The sequence below is a fragment of the Amblyomma americanum genome, chromosome 2, assembly GCF_052857255.1.
Source record: "Amblyomma americanum isolate KBUSLIRL-KWMA chromosome 2, ASM5285725v1, whole genome shotgun sequence".
NCBI lineage: Eukaryota > Metazoa > Arthropoda > Arachnida > Ixodida > Ixodidae > Amblyomma > Amblyomma americanum.
This window is the reverse complement of record NC_135498.1, coordinates 80,198,493-80,218,140: the sequence shown is the minus strand read 5'-3', so window position 1 is coordinate 80,218,140 and position 19,648 is coordinate 80,198,493. Positions and strand designations below refer to the sequence as shown.

General features: G+C 45.2%; 1 protein-coding gene across 1 annotated transcript; it reads left to right on the top strand.

The window, feature by feature from the left end:
• Nucleotides 1–253: 253 nt before the first annotated feature.
• Nucleotides 254–19,315, top strand: LOC144121482 (7SK snRNA methylphosphate capping enzyme-like). The gene is made up of 5 exons (XM_077654708.1): nucleotides 254–387; nucleotides 616–2,018; nucleotides 8,094–8,312; nucleotides 15,115–15,241; nucleotides 18,703–19,315. Exons 2-5 carry the CDS (start codon nucleotides 651–653, stop codon nucleotides 18,849–18,851), a joined length of 1,863 nt encoding a protein of 620 aa, XP_077510834.1. The 5' UTR covers nucleotides 254–387; nucleotides 616–650; the 3' UTR covers nucleotides 18,852–19,315.
• Nucleotides 19,316–19,648: the final 333 nt, after the last annotated feature.

Here is a 19,648-nt window from a genome sequence, read left to right as displayed (position 1 = left end):
ATATACCGTAAAGCTGGTTTGTTTTCTCGCAGACTTGCGCTTGTAGAGCGCGCCTTAACGCAAAACGGAAGTTGACTGGCACAGTGTAACAGTTTATGAAAAACAGTTGCCCTCAAAACAAATTAAAGGCTCGCGTATTTATTATAATTGATTTATGTTGTACAAAAGACTGTGTGACCAATCGATCAATGGAGGTTTTATCAATTAGGTCGGCGACAGGCGGCGCGGCCGGCGGCCAACCTCGCGATGGTAAATCGGAGTGTGGGCTGCCATTTGCAGTTATGCTGAAGCTGCTGAGCTTGTTACCAGGCGTTCGCATCGGAGAGCCTTTAAGGCGCTATTTGGCTCGGTGCTGACCGCAAACAGCTGCAGCGAAGCCGTTTTCAGGTAAAACTGGTTGATTACGGTCATCTTTAGCGTGCTGCACGCGACGGAAGAGAGCCCCGCCCGCCCAGCTCCGTCGCTGGCCCGTAGCGCCGTGGGCGCCTCGGAGCAAGATGGCGTCTGTGTACCCTCGCTCCTAGCGCGCGTCGCGTGTAAACAACACCACGTGGGACTGGGCGCGACGGCTCAACGTTGCGACAACGTAATTTGATTTTTCTCCCTCCCGAATAGGCGCACCACGTAGCGGGCCCAGCAAATCTGCGAGGATGGAGACGGCAGTGGCTGTGCCGGGCATTCATGTGGACATGTCGTCCAAGCGGGCTGCTGCGACGGGCGTCTTCCAGCGATGTCGATCGGTGAGCGTCGATCGGCCCAAGACGCTGAAGCCCGCGAACGGCGGCGGCGCCGAGTCCGTGCTCAAAAAGCCTCTGGCCCACGAGGAACCCGCTAGCAATCAGAACAGGCCGCCACCGCCGCCCGGCAAAGGCGTGTACGGCAAGCGGCGCCAGTCTTTCGGCTCCGCGTCGGACCATAAGCACCTGTTCAAGAGACGGCGCCGAGACCTGTTCACTCCGCCGACCAAGTTCCTGCTCGGAGGCAACATCAACGACCCGCTGAACCTGGCCAGTTTCGCCGATGACGAAGTGAACAAGCGCGCGAATGCTGTGACTCCCAAGTCGTCGCCAGTGCCCACGCCACGGCACAGAACTCAGGTGGAGGTTCTCATTCCACCCAACATCAACGACCCGCTTAACCTCAACAGTGGCGAGGACATTGAGTTCAAACTCGTCTCACCGGGGGCGCGCAAGCGAAAGCGCCGGTACAAGCGAAAGTCGCGGAGCGAGGACGATCCCGACGCCAGCGCCACGACCACTGAAGACGCTTCCTCAGCAGCCGCGACTTCGTCAACCGGGTTGACTGCAGTGGTGACCGGAGACGCCGAGAGCACTTCAGCTGTGACCGACTCAACAATGCCACCCGCGACCCCGTCTCCGGCTACCCCTTCGACGACCTCGCGCAAGACTTCCAGCGGCAACAACGCTGGTGCGCCCGCTGCATCGACGTCTTCCGCGACGCCGTCTGCCAACGCCGCCGCCGCCTCCGGGACACCAGCCGGGGACAAGATCGTCTCTCCCGTCGTGCCTCAGGGTTCTCCGGTGAAGTTCTCGCGGCGCAAGTCCGCGGGTGAGTCGCGGCGCTCGATGAACGCCGCGCGTTCGGCCGCGTCCAAGCAGGTCCACTTCCGGCCCAAAGACGCGCACTTCCAGTACGGCAACTACAACCGGTACTACGGCTACCGCAACGGCGGCGGCCAGGAGGACCCGCGGCTCAAGGCCATGGAGGCCGAGTGGTTCCGCGGCCGAGACGTGCTCGACATCGGCTGCAACGTGGGCCACCTGACGCTGTCGCTGGCGCGCGACTTCGAGCCGCGCAAGGTGATCGGCCTCGACATCGACGGCGGCCTGATCCGCGCGGCGCGGCGCAACGTGCGCCACTACCTGACCGCCGCGCTGGCCGGCGAGATGCGCTTCCCGGTGTCCATGGCCATCTGCCATGGCCCCATCGCGGCCGCCGCGCTCCCCGGGCAGCAGGCAGAGTCCGTGGCCTTCCCCAACAACGTCTTCTTCGTCGAGGTGAGCCTCACGTGCTTTCCCTCAGACGGCTCAGCTGAGCACCGTGGTCTGGTTCAAAGCTGTGGCTAGAGTTCTGTCTATACGGAACACCAGCTGCTGCTAGAGTTCCGGCCAGGACTAGCAAAAATTCTCAGCTACGTCCGTACGAAACTATCTCAAGTTCCCTAATAACAAGAAACCAAACCTGACAAAATTGAAACCACGCAGTAGCAAATGTTTGTACATTCTGTGGCGCTATGTGCTGGTATGTCTGAACAGAACTCTTAACAGCAGTAATATTGTTCAGTCTGGGGAATGCGAGGTATTCTGAGAAAAAAAAAAAAAATCTCTTGGAGTTGTGTTCAAAAATAAAACTCTATGACAGCGAACTGAACCAAACCTTACTGCTTTAGATGGAAAGGGTATCAAAACAAACCACACAGCAATGTATCATTGTATATGCTCTGTGATGTAATCTACTGGTGCTTGTCTGATGAAAACCTGTTGGGACATTTGACACTAGGCGTTGGTCCAGAAGGAAACGTGAGGTCTGGTATGGATGGAACTGCAATGCCAGTAAATGCTGCGTTTGGGCGGAGCTCTAGCAGCAGTCGCGTCATTCTGTCTGGACGGAATGCTAGACATTCCGTATGAAAATAGAGGGGCTAGCAAAATATGGGGAAAAAATTACAGGATCGCACTTAAAGGGGCTGCGACACACTGCTTGAACAGATGGCGGTTACACTTCAGATGGATCCTTTGTCACACAGATGCTGGCTCAAAAAGAATTACAGGAATAGACGCATAGGAACGAGAGTTATTCAAGAAGAAATTTTAAAATACAAGCAAACAAACTGCTGCCCTCAACTTGATTTTCGCGGGGCTTCCCATTCCCATTTCGCTTTCCAAAATGACGACACTGGGTGGGACCAATCAAAACAGCCTATCTGAGCACGTCGCGGAAGTTTGCGCAGCATGGTTTTCTAATCGCTGTAACTCGTTATTGCCAAGGCTGGTAGCGTCGTTTTCATCGTTACAACAACCATGTAAACTCCCAGCTGACCCAGTGATGCTTCGTCACGTCGACGGTGCAGAAGGGAACACTGATCAGTGACGTTCCCTTACTTATGGGTCCGAACTAGAGCGCGAGATACTACAATGGAGTGACGGCCTGCGCAACATACTAAATACCTTTAGCATAGCGTGTATCGCTACTGCTTACCGCGTACCATGGCCCGCCACAAGGAACGTGCTGATTGGTCACGGCGAGCAAGGCGCCGTTAACGAGAACATTGCACCACATTGCACCACCGCCCGGTGATCCTCCACAAGCTGACGATGTGCACTGCTAAATGTGAAACGAATGGCTTTTTTCTTTGCATCCTTCCTTGGGACCGAAGCGAACGCTTGTAGAGTGCAATGGCTTGATCGGATCGATTCTGCAAAGCCGTTTTAAAACAGATACATAGAGAATAGCCATAAGTGCTGTGTGCTAGGCCATAGGACGTGTACAGAGAGGCGCAAAGTCCTTCAATGCAAAAAAAATAGCCAGAGCCTCTGGTGGTGTATGTTTGTTTTGCTTGCTTTACAGCGCTTTTATCTAAGGCAAACAAGTTGGTTTTGTCGATGTAACATAAATATAAAATGCAAAAACTTGACAAAACTTATCTCTATTTATTAACACAATTTGCAATATATTTACTGTTTGTCCAATCATCAAGCTCCTGCCCAATGATGTCATGTACACTCCTAAAAACCGCCACCATATGGTGACACCGTCAGCGCCCTTAATTTGTTCTTGCAAGTTAATTAAAATATTAAAAACAGGAGTATACGCGGTATGACCAATGCTAATAGCATCACTGTAACTCATTCTATGCAACCAACAGGCAAAACAATGCACTTATTATGTGTTTCGGGGCCCCTTTAAGCCTGCTTAAGAGTGGAAATGCAAAAGCCTTTCTCTTTCCTCTCTTTCTCCCTCTATTTTCCATTCTTAAATGTTTCTTTATATATATATATATATATATATATATATATATATATATATATATATATATATATATATATATATATATATATATATATATATATATATATAGTTTTATTTTTGTTATTTCTTTTATTTTTGTATTTTTATTGTTTTATTCTTTTTTACTTTTGGCCTTTTATTTCATTGCTGCTGCTATTTACTTTTGGCTATTTATTTCATTGCTGCTAGTTATTTCATTTTTATTGCTGCTTATCAACTGTTGATTGACAGTTCATGCGGACAGCTTCCATCCACAAGCTTCCACCTGTGCCACTCATGAGCCAAGAAAGGCTTATGCCTTAAAAAAGCCAGATTTGACCTCGGAGGTGATTCGATTTTTTTTATTAGTGCGTTTTGGTGTGGGTCCATAAAATTTGGTTGGTCGCTGAGTTAGGCCGAGGTATTTTCATAGGTGGCGCTAGCTAACCTAGCGATTTCAGTATCACAGCTTGGACTCTGGTGCTGTGAGCGCCCGCTACAAGGGGTTGTGTCGCATTATAATCATCATCCTGGAGTGAAGCAAGCGAGCAGTGTGCCAGGCGGCCATCTTGCGGCCGCACTGTTGGCAGAGTGATGCAGTTGCGGGCGCTCCACCCCTGTGGCTTTCTCTTTATTGCCAAGAAAAGCCGTCGCTCCATATAGTGATTTCATAGCTGTTTAAGAAGCTAGGAGCTTAGACATTAAATTCGAGACAAATGTCACTTGTCTGCCAGTTTCATGATGCAGCACTTGCAGAGGTGCCATTCCCCAGCTCCTTTAGTCACTTGGATGGCTTTTGAGTGGATTGTAGCTGTCACTAAGTGCATTACGAAAAGTTGTGTTGGTATTCCCTTCGACCTTAGTGCTTAAAAACTTTATTGCAAGGAATGTGACAACACTCAAGACTTCACCTACTTGGACATGTGTCTGGAAAGTGGGCCCAGTAGTCACACAGGGGAGCTCAAAAGTCCACAGAGGGGCAGGTTGTGAAATACTGGCTGGATGTACCCAGCTGCTATCTGGACAAATGACAGCATCGGTATTGTTTCATAGAATTCCCTATGTGGTACAGTACACATCATTTTTAAGTAGAGTGGTGTGTTAAGGACAGTTGTGACCAGCTGTGTGTGGCAGTCTTTTATCTGCTGATGTGAACAGGGAGGCTAGGTAGTTTTCTCTCTGTGGCTACTCTGTAGTGAGACCTGATATGCATTGATAGCACAGTTGGGCAGTGATGCTATTTGTAAAGTGACAAATATTTTTGTCAGTTTGTTGAAGCAGAAAGTGAATGTTTGCAGTCGGTGTACAAAAAATAAGCTGTTAATGTTTTCATTTGGACCACTTAAAATGTTTTACGTGTCATAATTACCCTTGAACCTCTATATTTTTTGTTGCCAGAGGTCTAATATAGTTTTTTGTTTTGTTTAGCATTCTACTTGCTTTTTGGGATACTTTGAAAGTTGCATTGTGAGCAGTATATTTAAAGCGACCGTACTGTCTGTTGGAATGGCTAGCTAAACTAACAGCAGCATGCGTAGCTGGCTGTTTTGAGGTGCTTCCTAGACCCACATTAGATAGCATCATGTTGGCTCGCTGCCAGAAAGGTACCTTGTTGTGAGGCGTCTTATCTGGCTTGCGGACAGTTGTAGGAGGTGTGAGAAATCAGGGCTTAACACAGAACATCCTTCACTTAGTAAGGTTAATAGTTAGTGAAACACCTTGGACCTACAAGCTCTGGTACAATACTAGTTAACCGGTTTCCACTGGGCAAGTGCACTGAAAGGCTCTTTTAAGTGGCGCGCTATTTTTCCCATTATTTCTACTTTATGAGGCTTTCTTTAAAAAAAGAATATAGAAGGTTGGGCCTGCTCAGGTGTCTCATCAGCTTGCGACCTCAAGGTTAGGGATGTGGAAGGAAATTGATGAACAGTGTTAATTTGATGCTTGGTATTTTTTTTTTTTTCTGGGGGAGCAGTGGCACGTTTTTCTGTGCCTAATTTATTGTCAGCCACCAAAGAAAAATGTGGGCCTTGGCACCCATGGAAAGTTGAGCATTTTGTTAAATCTGATAACCAGCAAGGAAGATGACTTTGTAACGTCTAGATAACATTATCGGCCTGATCCCGCTCGCGAGGTTCACAGTGCTCAGTCAAGACAGTCGTTGTTTCATCCTCTGCGCCACAGTCACTCCATTGTGACAACCCAGATTTCTTGAGACTTGCATTCAGCTGTCAGGTATTGAGTTTTTGTGTTTAGCCTCTTCGAAGTATCGCAGATCATGACATCTTTGCCTCGAGTATGGCTTTATTCATACAGAAGACGTGTTCAGCAAACCACTTTCCATCTGCAGGTAGCATCACTTTTGCTGCATTTTTACACAATCCAGAGCCAAATTCTTTTTAGTTCAGCTTATGTTCATAGATTCATCTTTCTTTTTTATGTGTGTGTTTTGGGCATTGTTGCCGGGAGGCTGCAAATCAAATTTGGGATATTTGTGTGTTGTCTCTATGTTCTCCTCCTCCAAGGCGTTACTGGCAAGTGCCTCCTGCGTGTGGAACAGAAGGGCAGTGGTTTTTCCTCACTGAAGTTCCGGTTGCAAATATCAAACTAGCTAAACAGCTGTGCTTGTCACTGAACATCTGTCCTCATAGAGAATGGCTGCAACTTACATTTAAAAAAATCACCTCTTTTTTTTCTTTCTTCACTGCATTTTGTTCTCTTTTTTTTGTTCCTCTCTGTGTCGCTGTTCAAACATTTGTGAAGTATGAGCGAGCTCCTGGAACAAACCTTCCTTTTTATATTGCTTTTTGTTTATTCATCTGTTTTGCTTCTTGAGCAGCTGCTTGCTTTCTCATTTTAAAACGTCTTTTCTTGGCTTTGGTAAGACTCGTGACATTTTTTGCTGTCAGACTTGTACTTGCCCAAAGAGAGCAGAGGGTGGTGTATTTTTCTTCTTGGACCCATCTCTGCATTCTCCTTTCTTTCCCTTTTTTTGTATGTTTAAATTGGGGAAGTGCAGTGCGAGGTGGCTACGTCCTGTATGAATGAAGTAGGTCATATGGGTCTGCAAATTTGTCCAGAAAGTACAGTTTTTTTTTTAACAACTTTGGTGTGTTTACCGCTTTTGTTAAAGTACCCTGAAACGATTTGCACCAAGCCTAAGAAAAGTGAGACACTGATATTGAATCGCCCATCGTCCTGCCTCAAAAAATTTTGATATAGCTTGTGCAGTACCAGAAATATCATGAATTAAAGGGTCCCTGCAATGATTTTTGCTGAGATAAGAAAAGCTGAAATACTGATAGGTACTGAATTGCCCATCATCCTCGCTAAAATTTCCTGTCTAGCTTATACAGCTTCAGATATTAGCGATTAAAAAGGCCCCTTTTCTCTCTCAACTCACACCAAAGCGAGCCAGAAAAAGAAAAATATAGGGGTAGTCAATTTGATTGATGCGATGTTCTTTTTGTGTATATTTGGCCATTACAGTGTCATCACAGCCGTTAGTGCAGGAGACCCACACCACAGAGCGCTTCCTGCATAGCTTGTGATGGTAGCTGTTAGCTTGTGATTTCAGAGCATAAGTGCACAGACTGGCCATGGTGAAAGTGATCAAGGAGGTGCTTTCACCACAGTGGCTTTGCTTCCAGACACCTTTAATGGCACCGAAGCCACTCTTTCCACCTCCTACCTCTGTTTGCCTAGCCCTTGCCATGTTCCAATGCGCCAATGAAACTCCGCTATTGGTTGGCGTAATTCCATGAGAGACAAGGAGAGCATTTGCACAACCACATCTTAATAAATATTAAGAAATTAAATACACTGCACGCATTGCAGTCATGCGCTGTGGCTGGTGTATTGGTGTCATTACTCATACTGCAGTTCGCGTGTCCTTGTGGAGCCAGGACGAGTGGAAAAGCCTCAGATATGGATTACAAAAAAAAAAAAAAGCACCATTGATGAGAGCTGATTTCTGGGGTTTTTGTACTTCTTCGTGGTATCCTTAAACAAGAAATGGAGTGCACTCCAGTCTGCTCACGGGTAGCACCTGCCCATGTTAACAGTGCAGTACGTGCATCGTGCAGGGCAACTACATCGTGGAGAACGAGGCCCAGCTGGAAGCGCAGCAGGAGGAGTTTGACATGATCCTCTGCCTGAGCCTGACCAAGTGGGTGCACCTCAACTGGGGGGATGAGGGCGTGCGGCTGCTCTTCAAGCGTATGTACCGCCAGCTGCGGCCGGGAGGGCGCATGCTCCTCGAGGCCCAGCCCTTCCACTCCTATGCCAAGAAGAAGAAGCTCACGGTCAGTGCATCATCTCCCCGCTCTTTCTTTCTCTCACTCTGTCTACGTGTGGTGGTGCTGCAGCCTGATATTGGGTTGATTGATTGACGTGACGGGGTGGAGTACATCTGGATGTGATAGACTGTTTTCTTGATGTTGATGGTCCTGTTACACAGGTAGTTTGATTGGCCGTAGAGCAGGTGATAAGGTTGACTTCACTGGCAGGCGGGTAGTGTTGCACAGCAGTGTTACCTGTTAGTGAGCTTTCTGCAAAAGTCAGATTAAACCTTTTAAAGGGGCCGTGAGAACAGTTCCACTCAATTTTTGTTTTTAGTAAAATTAAGTTGCCTGCCTTTGTTTGAATCTATTGATGTTAATGGCTGCGTCGAGAAGATCATAGACTAAGCGATCACTGGCTGGAAGTGGACGGCGGTGTGGTCTTGCTACAGACATCAGCAAGCAGGAAAGTAATTTATGTTGCTGCAGATTCCTGCGTGTGAAAACGGTCAAAGCTCTAATCATTAGAATGCGGTGATCACTTGACCTGGGGCCAACTTTGTCTTCAGCTTCCTTTCAAAATTTCTTTGAGCTCAGATATGTGGGTGTTAACTCTACTTCTTTTCTTGTTTGAAACCTGTTCGACCTTGAAGGACCTCTTTCAATGTATTGAGCTAAAGACCATGAATAAACCGTGATCAGTTGTGGAAACCATATGCTGCAGTATTGGGTTACCTCGTATGTGGGCAGCTATAATGCGCAAAGTGCACAGTTTTTTCAGACACTGCAGGTTGGCAGAATCCTAACTGAGAGTTGAATAAGTGCAATGAAGATGGACTCATTTTTATTTCTCTACAAGGTTTGCTTAGAATTATGCAGTGACTTGGAAGCTGAATACGCAGTCTGCAAAACGAGCAGACTGCTGATTGCTGTTTAGGTGACTAGCAGTTCGAAAGCAAATTTATTATTTCTTTCCTTTTTTTTTTACACTTCAGCGGCAGTTAAAGCTGCCTATGTTGGACACATATAAGACTGTAGAAAAGAGGTCAAAAAGCGTGAGGCTTTTGGGTGGAGGGATCTATACTCGGTTTCACACATCAGGGGCAAGGCTGTCAAAGCTAGCGCTTTTGTTCGCGCTGCCTGCCTACATCCCCGATCAAAAATTAGTGTGTTTCTTGTGGTTAATGTAAAATAATAAACACTTTGCCTGCGGGCTTATTACATGATACATTTGCCACGAGTTTGATTTAATGCGCTCTTATTGCTGGCGACACACTGTCGCTTTCTTGTGCTGTAGACCACCCGGCCACAAAACGAGCGAAGAGTAACACACCTCACCTTATTTTTCATGCGGTCTACTTCCATACTGTTCACAGTGTTGCACCTGATGTCTGAAACAGAGTATAATGAAGTCCAGGTGAGACTTCGGGTAGTGCTGATTCTTAGGAAAAGTTGAGGGCGCCCTTTCTCCGATCTGCCAAGCGTTTGTGGCGTCTTCATTCTTTCATTATGCATGGTAAGAGGATTTGATCAAGATAATGGAGTACCTTATCTTTTGTGTCATCACATCCGACCTGTGTCGTGCTGTTTTAGAGGCAAGGCTGGCCTGTCATGGCTAGTCTACATCTGGAGGGTCACCTCTATGGGGTCACGGATGGCTGTGAAAATCTGCATGCAGGCATGAAGCCTGGAGGAGTGATTAGTTACTGGGGCATTTTGGTTTTGACTACTTGGCGCCTGTCCTGTGTCGTATGTTCTTGGTACTTTGTGCCAAACCTTTCCTGTTAGGGTTAGTAATTGTTACCCGTTCCTACACATTATTCAGATAAGTTAATTATACACTCCCTGTTTATTTTTCCAGCTTGCTCTGTGCTTTGTTTTCTGGTCTCTGCATAAATTGTGTGGATGAACTTTCTGTTGGGGTGAGAATTAATGGCAGGATGCCTTCTTTTTGGAACAACTGTTAATAATTAGCAAGGTTAAGTTGTGAGTGATTACATGCGTGTGTACAGCCAATCCATCTAGCCTCTGCCTGCTTCACCTTCCTCGTCAGGGTTGTCAGGCAAATGCGCTCTATCCTCTACACGTGTGTGCTGCTAATCGGGAGTCTTGCTAACAATTGTATCGGCATTTTATTTGTTTGTGTAATGATGGCCACAAGTGCAAGTTGTGGCAGTGGGTGCTTGCTTAGTGTGTGCCTGTGAAGACAGCTTTTAGTGTTTTTCAGAGACTACTAAAGAGTAAATATCTGGCCATGGACACAGGGAAAGGAAAATTTTAAAGCAACGGGGATCTTATTAAAGGCACTGCACTTACTAGCATTCACAAGCTGCTTTAATTTGGACCTGCAGTGGGTAGCCTTTTGAGGTCCGCGTTGCTTTGATCATGTGAACTTGTAGCTGTTTTACTAATCTTGCATAAGAGCATAAATATTCGCAATTGTTTTTGTTTTGTGTCAGCTTTCAATAGCAGATATTTATCTCGGATGATCTTTAGATTGACTAAATTATTCACTATCTGAAGTATCACTCTTCAGAAGCATGTGCCATGAATTCTTCAGGTTTCCCATTGTTCTTTTTTCTTAATATTGCAACTTGCGTCAGTTTCCACCTTGATTGTGTGAAACCTTCTAGCTTATAAAGTGAGCATATCTGCCGCGATACACGACAGTTCAGACATAGTTTGAAGCTAATTTGTGGCCACACTGTGATGCGTGTAGCCTAATCCTCACATAATGACCTGTAATTTTCTCGGCAGCAAGCTGACCCTCACAGGTTGTTCTAATATTGTCATTGCACATGACGGAGAATTTTTTGATGGGATAGCATTAGAAGCTTCAATGGGGTGGGGGGGGGGGGGGGGGGGGGGGGGGGGGGGGGGGGGGAATGCGCCATTGGTCACATAATTTTCGTGGCAGGAAGTGACACCTCAGATTAGCAGTGACAACTTTGTTTTGACGTATCTTCATTGCGTCCGTGTCGCCACCTCTATAGTAGGATACAACTTAAAAAAACAGCAGTTAACACTGGGCCCTGCACCGCGGCATATTGTATTACTCCGCAAGCCACTCGCAAAAGTTAACGAAATCGGCTTTTTAATGTTTGACTTTATTAAACAAGCCGGGTATTGAAGTTCTAGATCTTGTAACTTTTTTGTCATGGTTAGCGTCTTGTTTAGGTGACAAGAGAAGCTTTAACAACGGACTACATTTTTGTCGTAGAGGAATTTTGTGTGCCGGTCCTAAATGTGGGCGGAGCTTCACTGCAGACTTAAATTGTATCCGACTATAGACACCTTCGGGGAAACATCTGACCACCAGCTAGGGGACCCGAACAGATGTTAGGTTGTGTGCAGACAGACGTGTAGAATGGCACAAAACTAAAGTAGAGGCACCAACACATAATGTAATTAGGCGTCCCTGTGAATTCTTACTTGCAGCGTACTCCATTTGTCGTGCAATCTTTTTTTTTTATGCGGAAGTGTGCGCAAAAACCATTACTGGTCCACACAGCCCAACGGCACTTCTAAATACAGTTGGCAATAATATTTCATTATTTTGCTGTTGTCAGCTGTACTTTCATTATGTCTGCAGTAGTCATGATGCGAGGCATTCGCAGGTACAGAAAGACCTGTTTGCTTACAGTCGAATGGCACACAACACATTAACAGCTGCTCGTCAGCGGGGTCCAAAGTCTACTGCCTTCTTGTATATGGGCAACGACTGGAAAGAATGCTGTAAGAAAGAGTGTAGAGTGCTACCCACAAAGCAGAGGCAAGGAACTCCCGCTCCCGTTCTGGGGTCTGGCGTAGGCATCGGGCGTGGGCTATACTCCTTCCGTACACAGAAGGTTTGAGTGAACATTCGGTAGACTGGTGCATATGGTGGCTGGTTTTGAAGGAAGCCAGCATATCATGCACCATGTCAGCTGTGGAAAAATGTTTGTTGATTGGTGGTAATCAAAGAAACTTAGATGGTAAATGCATCAAATTCTTTTTGGTAGCAAAAAAAAAAAGTGCTTCAACAAAGCGTTTAATTGATATGTGATGGTCATGCATAGTTTTTCGTGGTCTCTTGGGTATGGGTTTAATAAAGGATTCAGCCATTCAGTTGGCCATTATAGGATTTTCGTAAAATTATTTTAACACTAGACATACGGCTTGAGCGACAAGGAAATGACCCGAAGTGAATTGATTCAATTTTCGCTGTGCTCCTGCTAATCAAATGTCGAATATGAATTTACTGAGCCCATGAGGGATGAGTTCATAAACCTCAGCATACAGGCAAAGGTCCCAGAGGTAGGAGACTGCAACGAGACCCCCAATAAATTTTGCTAGACTAAATTACAAATAAACAAGCAGCAACACAGACAAGTAAGTATACAATAACAACAAAGCTAATATGCATAGAAAAATGTTACATGCGATGCAAATGAAACGAGTAGATTATCACGGCGAAAAACAAAAATGCAGAACTAAAATACCGATTGTTATGTATAGGGGTTGGAGTTTTTGGTTTTTATCTTTGGGAAATTCGGCAGAAAATTTTTTTGGTTCTTATTACAGAACCCAGTTTTCATTTTTTTTGGGGGGGGGGGGATTATTTTTCCCTCCAGATGAATTAATGACTTTTTTCTGTGATATAATGTGGCATCTAAGTGCTGTCACAAGTCAATTATATGTTTATCTCGGCCTTTTTGCCAGCTCATGTATTCTATTTGCAAAATATTGACGCATAATTGGTCTTATTTCGAGCTGTGCTTGTTCAAGGGTATTTTATTGCAATTACCGACAGTCATTGAAGTTAAATGACTCAGCCATCACAAAAAACTTCATGGAAATTTGACTTACTAAAGGTGGGCTGTCATATTAGGATTGAAATGTTTCACTGGGCTATACAAGGTGACAACGGGGCATCGCATAGCCTGCGTGTTGGCTGCAGCGATGGGACTACCACCTAACAGTCACGGTAGCCAGAACAAGACACTTTTTCGTGACATTTTTGCATGGTTTTGCGCCAGTGACCTTATAGGCAGCGGAGGAACAGTTGGGGACAAAAGTTTCTGGACCATGTGTTCCTCAAACGAAGCCGATATCTTCGTTATTAGCAGGTGGCTGAAGACCACACTTGTGGAGGTGAAAGAACAAAAATTTTGACTTTCAGCTCTAGAAGTCTTGTCTCCAGCCACCGGCTAATAGCAGAGCTATCGGCTTCGTTTGAGCCACACGTGGTCTAGAGACGTCTGTCCCCAACTGAACCTGAAACCCTGAAATTATTTTTATGGGTATATTCTGGTGCAACAGATCTGTAGAAGTGGTTTTTGTGGGCGTCCGAGTCATATTTGAAAGCTCTGCATGGACCCTATAATTTAGAACTAATATTTAAAATCGCTGCTCATAATAGCTCGCAACCGATTAGAACGACACACCTCACCACATGCATCCCATACTCCGATGACATCAGTGGGCAGAAGAGCTAGCCTTCAAGCTCGCCCTGTCTGCCCACTGACGTCATCGGGGTAGGGGATGCGCAGGTCTGTTGCACTAGAATATGCACATCGAAGTCATTTCAGGGTCTCTTTAATAAATTAACTGGTCTAGTGGAGAACAGTACTATGCTATTGTATGACGCTTGGTGAGGAGGGTCATGAAGTCTCTTGGTATGCAGAAGCGTGTAAGTTAGTGGAGCTGATTCCTCAAAACGCACAGCTGCGCTGCTTAATCAAAAGGTACCGCCATCCAACTGGCTGGCGTACATGATTAATTTCCTCTTTTGTGTGGGGAATTCCAACACTGATGGCAAGCTAGATTTTGTGTCCATGTCATGGATACTGACCTTTTTTCGGTTAAAACCAAATTTCGTACATTGAATTTGACCTACCTTTTTCTTGTTTTCGATTTAAACTGAAAGGCGAACCCTTACGTTATATAGGATATTGGAAGAAGTACAAAAAGAGACAGCGCAGTGCAAACAATTGAAATATTATTAATAAAAGGCATATACACAAAAGAAAAAAAAACGTTAAGTTTCAACCTTGACTAGGACATGCATGATTTTAAACTCGGGGGCAGATTATTCCATATAGAAGTACAGTTGTAATGACAACTCTGTTTTTCATAATTAATTAAAACATGGGGTAGGTAGAAAATTTTGTGAGCTGTAAACCTAGCAGTGTTAACATTTTGCAAAAAAACCACTGTAAAGGTGTTTTTATATTTGCATATTTTCTTCATGGGAATAGAATGAGAAAATTGCTTTTGCTGTTTTGGATATGTTCTGGTTTTTTTTTTATTCTTTCTTGTTTTGTTTCATGGTTTTCTTTGACTGTCGACTGTACATCTGCTTTAAAATGGTTCCTCAACCAAAGCTTCTCTGGACACTATTGCTATGTAGTTATAGAGCGTGCGAAACTAGCAGTGAGCAATACTTACAGGTGTCATAGCAATGCTTTAGCAGGCAGAAATGCCATAGCTGACGGTTCTGAATTAGTTTAAAGAGGCTATGGTCTTTCGGCGGGCATCTGAACATTGGCTACACGGTTGTCCTTGCCTCTTTGATATATAGGGCTGTCATGGCAGGGAGGCAGCGTTTTGTTGGTTTATGCTTCAGAATGCTGCACATCCTTGTAGTGTCTGAGCTTCATACAGAATAGCCTTGTAAAGGTGGCCACTTTTGTCCAGTGAAGGAAAGAGAGTTCTGCATTGTTTGGGCAAGCTCTGTGCTGCAGCAAGGGGACTGGTACTTCTGCGCTTGCTTTTTATCGATTCTTGTTTTCCTGCTTTACTGTTATCGTTTGTGTGAAATCTGCATTGACAACATGCTGTGCAGGAGACAACATACAAGCACTACCATGCAATCAGCCTCCGGCCTGAACAGTTCAACGAGTACCTGCTCTCACCAGAAGTTGGTTTTGCAACGTGTGAACTTGTTGACACACCTTCCCATGCCTCCAAAGGTTGGTTTGCCTTGTTTAATTGTGTTATAAGGGAGAAAGAGGGTCCGAAGAGGATCCGAAACCAAAAACTGCCATTTAATATTATCTAAGGGAAGTCTTTGTGCGCTTACCATTTTTACACGATTGTAAGTCGACCTATTTTTTTTAATTTGAAAATCCGAAGTGGGGGGTCGACTTACAATCGAACGAAAACATCGCACTATAAGTAAAGGCGGGACAAACGAGATATCAGGCATGCTACAGCGTGGTTGCATTTTTGTTGCGCAGCTCCGTCGCATCGCTCTTGGTGCTGGCCTTGAGCAGCTGCTATGTCAACGCGCAGAACTGGCATCCCCTCCCCACGCACGCGGCTGGCGGCCAATGGCGGCTATCGATAAACAGCAAACTGGCACCCCACACGTGGCTGCTGACTGCGGTTGCTGATAAGCGGCGGCGGCCCGATAATGCAACCGTGTTCTAAGAGAAGCTCAAGCGTCCAACAAGTTTTCTTTTTACTTTCAAATGCGCACTCGGCGCTCAAGGGAACGTTGATAGTTGATGGAAGGGCCGCTGTTCCAATCGAGGCGTCACCCCCACCCGGAACTGCAGCGGTGCCGGGGAGTGTCGGTAGCCGACGGAAGCGCCGACACCATTCACGCATCTATTTGGCTCAGGTGCATTTAACTTCTGCCGGCTGCTTTTCACAAGTTTTTAAGTAGTGCTTCGTCAGTCATCATTTGTGCTCCAGGTCCGGCAAGCGACCGGCGCTCGTTCACGGCTACATTCAAGATGACTTCCATTTTATACGCTGAAGAAATGAACAGCCGCACGCCGGGCCGCAAGTTTCGACATTAGCAGCGGGTGATACAGGTGTGGCAGCTGCAGCGAGGAAAATTTTCAGCTGTTCCACGCGATGTCATGATGTGGCTGTTTGCGAAGTGTGGGATTTCGCTGGACCATGACGTTAGAACGACGTGCTGAGGGACCGCAGCAGCGATCACGACGGCAGTGTAGTGAGGACGATGGCGCAAGTGTGGACGAGTAGTCCAGTGACTGATACATTTTCGTTTTGGAATGTGCCCACGGGCACGCCTGCACACGGCAGCCGATAGTGGCTGGCGATAAACGGCAGCCGCTGGATAATGCTATCACGCTCAACTATTCAAAGTCGAGCTTAAACAACCTCAGAAGTTTTTTTAAATTTTTCGGCAGTGTGATTTAAGGGCGTCGACTTACATTCGAGTCGACTTACAATCGCGTAAATACGGTACGGGTTTCATGCACGATTTCCTCGGTGCGCTGCTACCCTGTATTTTCCTATTTGATGTTGCCACTTCAGAAACTAGAATAATAATTTCCGTTTCTGAACTGGTAACTTCAAAACTTTATAGCTCAGTTTTTACGATATGCTGGATGATAATCCTACCTTTATTAATTTTTTGATGTCAAGGAAAACCATTGGCATTCATTTTAGCAAGTTCCATGAAGCAAGTATTCTCAGAAGCCCACGACAAATATGTTGCATGATATATACATAAGTGCACAAGGACTTGTTTCAATTGCAATTAAATGACAATCTATGCATCGGTTCACAAAACTATGTATTCGAAATGATTTCATGGTTGTGACTTCATTATTAAAAATTTTAGGCTCGTCCAATTTCTTTGGAGCTTGCGTTCGCTTGCACTTCTGCTCTAAAAAATTATGTTGGGAGCAAAACTGGAAATTTTCCTAAGCTAAGATGATTCTTCAATAGTAGCCAGGCAAAGTAAAAATTGTACATGCTGTTTTATTGACACTGGCTGGTTTTCATCTGCGCTCTTACCTTGTTCGAGGTGCACAATTTCTTCACTGCTGTGTGATTATTTGGAGTTTGGTTAGGGTTGGAAACTTGCGCAAAGCTGTTTAGGCCTCTCATTTTTACATGTATGCTGCTGACAGCACCGCCTCTCATGGGCTGTGTTTGAAAGACCGCAATACTTGGAGCGAGTAGAAGATGCAGATGACGAATGAGCCATGTGCGCATAAGAGCACAGCTTGACATCTTATAATAAAATTCAGAAAAGTGCACAATATTTGATACCTGTAGGACCATTAATTTCACACTGTAGCTTATATTTAAGATGCAGAGAAAACCTGAACAATTCTTGGACCATGTGAAACACTAGCTGATTTAAGGGTGTCGAAAAAAGTTATTAATGTAGTCACAGTTATGAAATCTTCAGGGAGCAGGTATTTTTGTGTGCCAATTCTAAATGTGTCGTTTAATTTCATGTACAACAATTCATTGAGCACCTTCCTTGAGTTTTTTATGAAGAGCTTTTAAGAAAATTTGCTGCAGAGAACTTGGTGAAAAGTAATGTATAGGTTCTCTTGACATAAGGAATCATTAAGAGTAAAATTGTCTTTCTGCCTATCTTAAATGTTGAGTCATAAGGTTTTGAAGTTGCCACTCCAAAAATGCTAAGAAAAGTCTATTTCTTATCTGAAGTGGCAGCTTCAGTACCATATAACTCATGTTCTATGATAGGCAGCATGATAATTTTACCCATATTGCGTTCCTTGATGTCAAAAGAACCCAATGGCTTGCATTTTAGCTAACTTGCATAGTAACAAGATAAGTGCTCAAGGAATTGTTTTACATGAAATTCAAAGACAAATTTATAATCGGCATACAAAAAATACATGTTCCCCGAGGATTTCATAATTGCGACAGCGCTATAAGAAAATTTTTTCAATACCAGGCACCCCCGTTTTTAAAGGGGCTCTAATAAAGTTGCGGTATGGCTGGGATGTTTAAGGGGGCTGCGTCACGAATATTGTCCAGCAAGAATTTTTTTTATGCGTTTTGTAGAAGCTGATTATCTGTAGTCTAAGTTTAAAATTCAGTGTCTTTGCACCTTTCTCTCTCCTCTCATCACTTTTTGCACGCTCGAAGGTCAGTGCTCCTCCGCCGGCCCCACCTTCCGGGGGCGGAGCTTACTGACCCACTCGAGCTATGCGGCTTACTGGTCGCGGCCGTGGTAGCTGTCCGACACCTGAAAGATTGTAACCAATAGCCATCTCTCAACTGGTATATGCAGGTGCAAGCGACAGAGGAGGGTGCGAGAATGAAAATGTCGCCGGAAAGGGCTCCCCATCTTTTGCATGTGATTGTGGATTCTCTGCTGCATGTAGAAGTGCATTATTTGGCTCAGGTGTTTGTGACATCACAGTGCAGTGATTGAGTGAGTTGATGTGCTCTCCTCGGAAGGTGTTTCAGAGCCCCTTTAAATATGAAGGCCATACTTCAAAGCATCCCCGTAGTGGAAAACTGGTATGGACAGTGTCACTTTCTTCTTTATGCAGTTTTAAAGAATTCTGTGGTATCTATTTACGTTATGAAAATTTGCATCACGATAAAGCACTGCTGCTTGTGCTCATATACGTGTTGCCATGTTGTCTTACTGGCCTGATTGTTCCGATGTTCCTTGCTCGTGCAGGATTCCAGAGGCCCCTCTATTTATTTACCAAAGCAGGCTCATTCGATGAGCCTCGAACCCAAGCTGGGAACAACTCGGCCCGCAACGACGACGCCAGTTGTGTGCAGCCTGGTGGCGCCGAAGAATCTGCCTGCGAAATGCAGGAGTGACTGCTGCCCTTCCCGCAGGGCAGAATGCAACCTTGTGTCCTGTCTGGTGTTTGTTTCAGTACACATCAGCAGACTTTTCCCGGTATTTCTCGTGCACAGGACAGGCTTTGCAAGTGTGCTGCTCATCGTTTTGCAGAAGCAGGACTTTTTGTGTCTCAAAACATTGTTTCAAGTTTTTTTTTTGTTCTCCCATCATTTGTGTGTTGGCTCCCTGCTGGCTTCGAGTCATTTCATCGAGACTGTCTTCTCTTTCTCCATGTGTGCCAGACTACGGACCATCTGCTTTTTTTTTTTTCTCTCGAGTTGCCTTCTGGGTCCCATTGTCGAAGAGGCAGCAGCGTGTGGCTTTTTGTTTTGAAGAAATGTGACCAGAGAAAGCCCTTGCAGAGTTTGAAAACCAAGCTGTGTGCTGCTGGCAAGCAGGTCAAGGAGCTCTTGTAATAATTAAATTTGGTTCAAAAGTATGTGGTGCAGTCGTTTTTGCGTGTTCAAAGAGGTGTAGGACATCCATGCAATAACCTACAATGCAGTATTCATTCACCGTAATATATACCAAGTGGCTAAAGCTCAAGTTTTATATTTGCTTTTGCTCTGTGGTTATTGAGTGACGTGCAGTTTCAGCAGACATAATTTGCAAGAAAGATGGGCCAACTTTTGTCACGTGGCATTTGTGGCTCAGGCCAAGCACCGCAGACTTCTGGACGTCTCCACTACACATTTTCAGGATACGAGCCCAGTTCATGCATCATGTAAGGCCTTAGTTTAAAGGTTACCATTGTGAATGCACACGTTTTTGT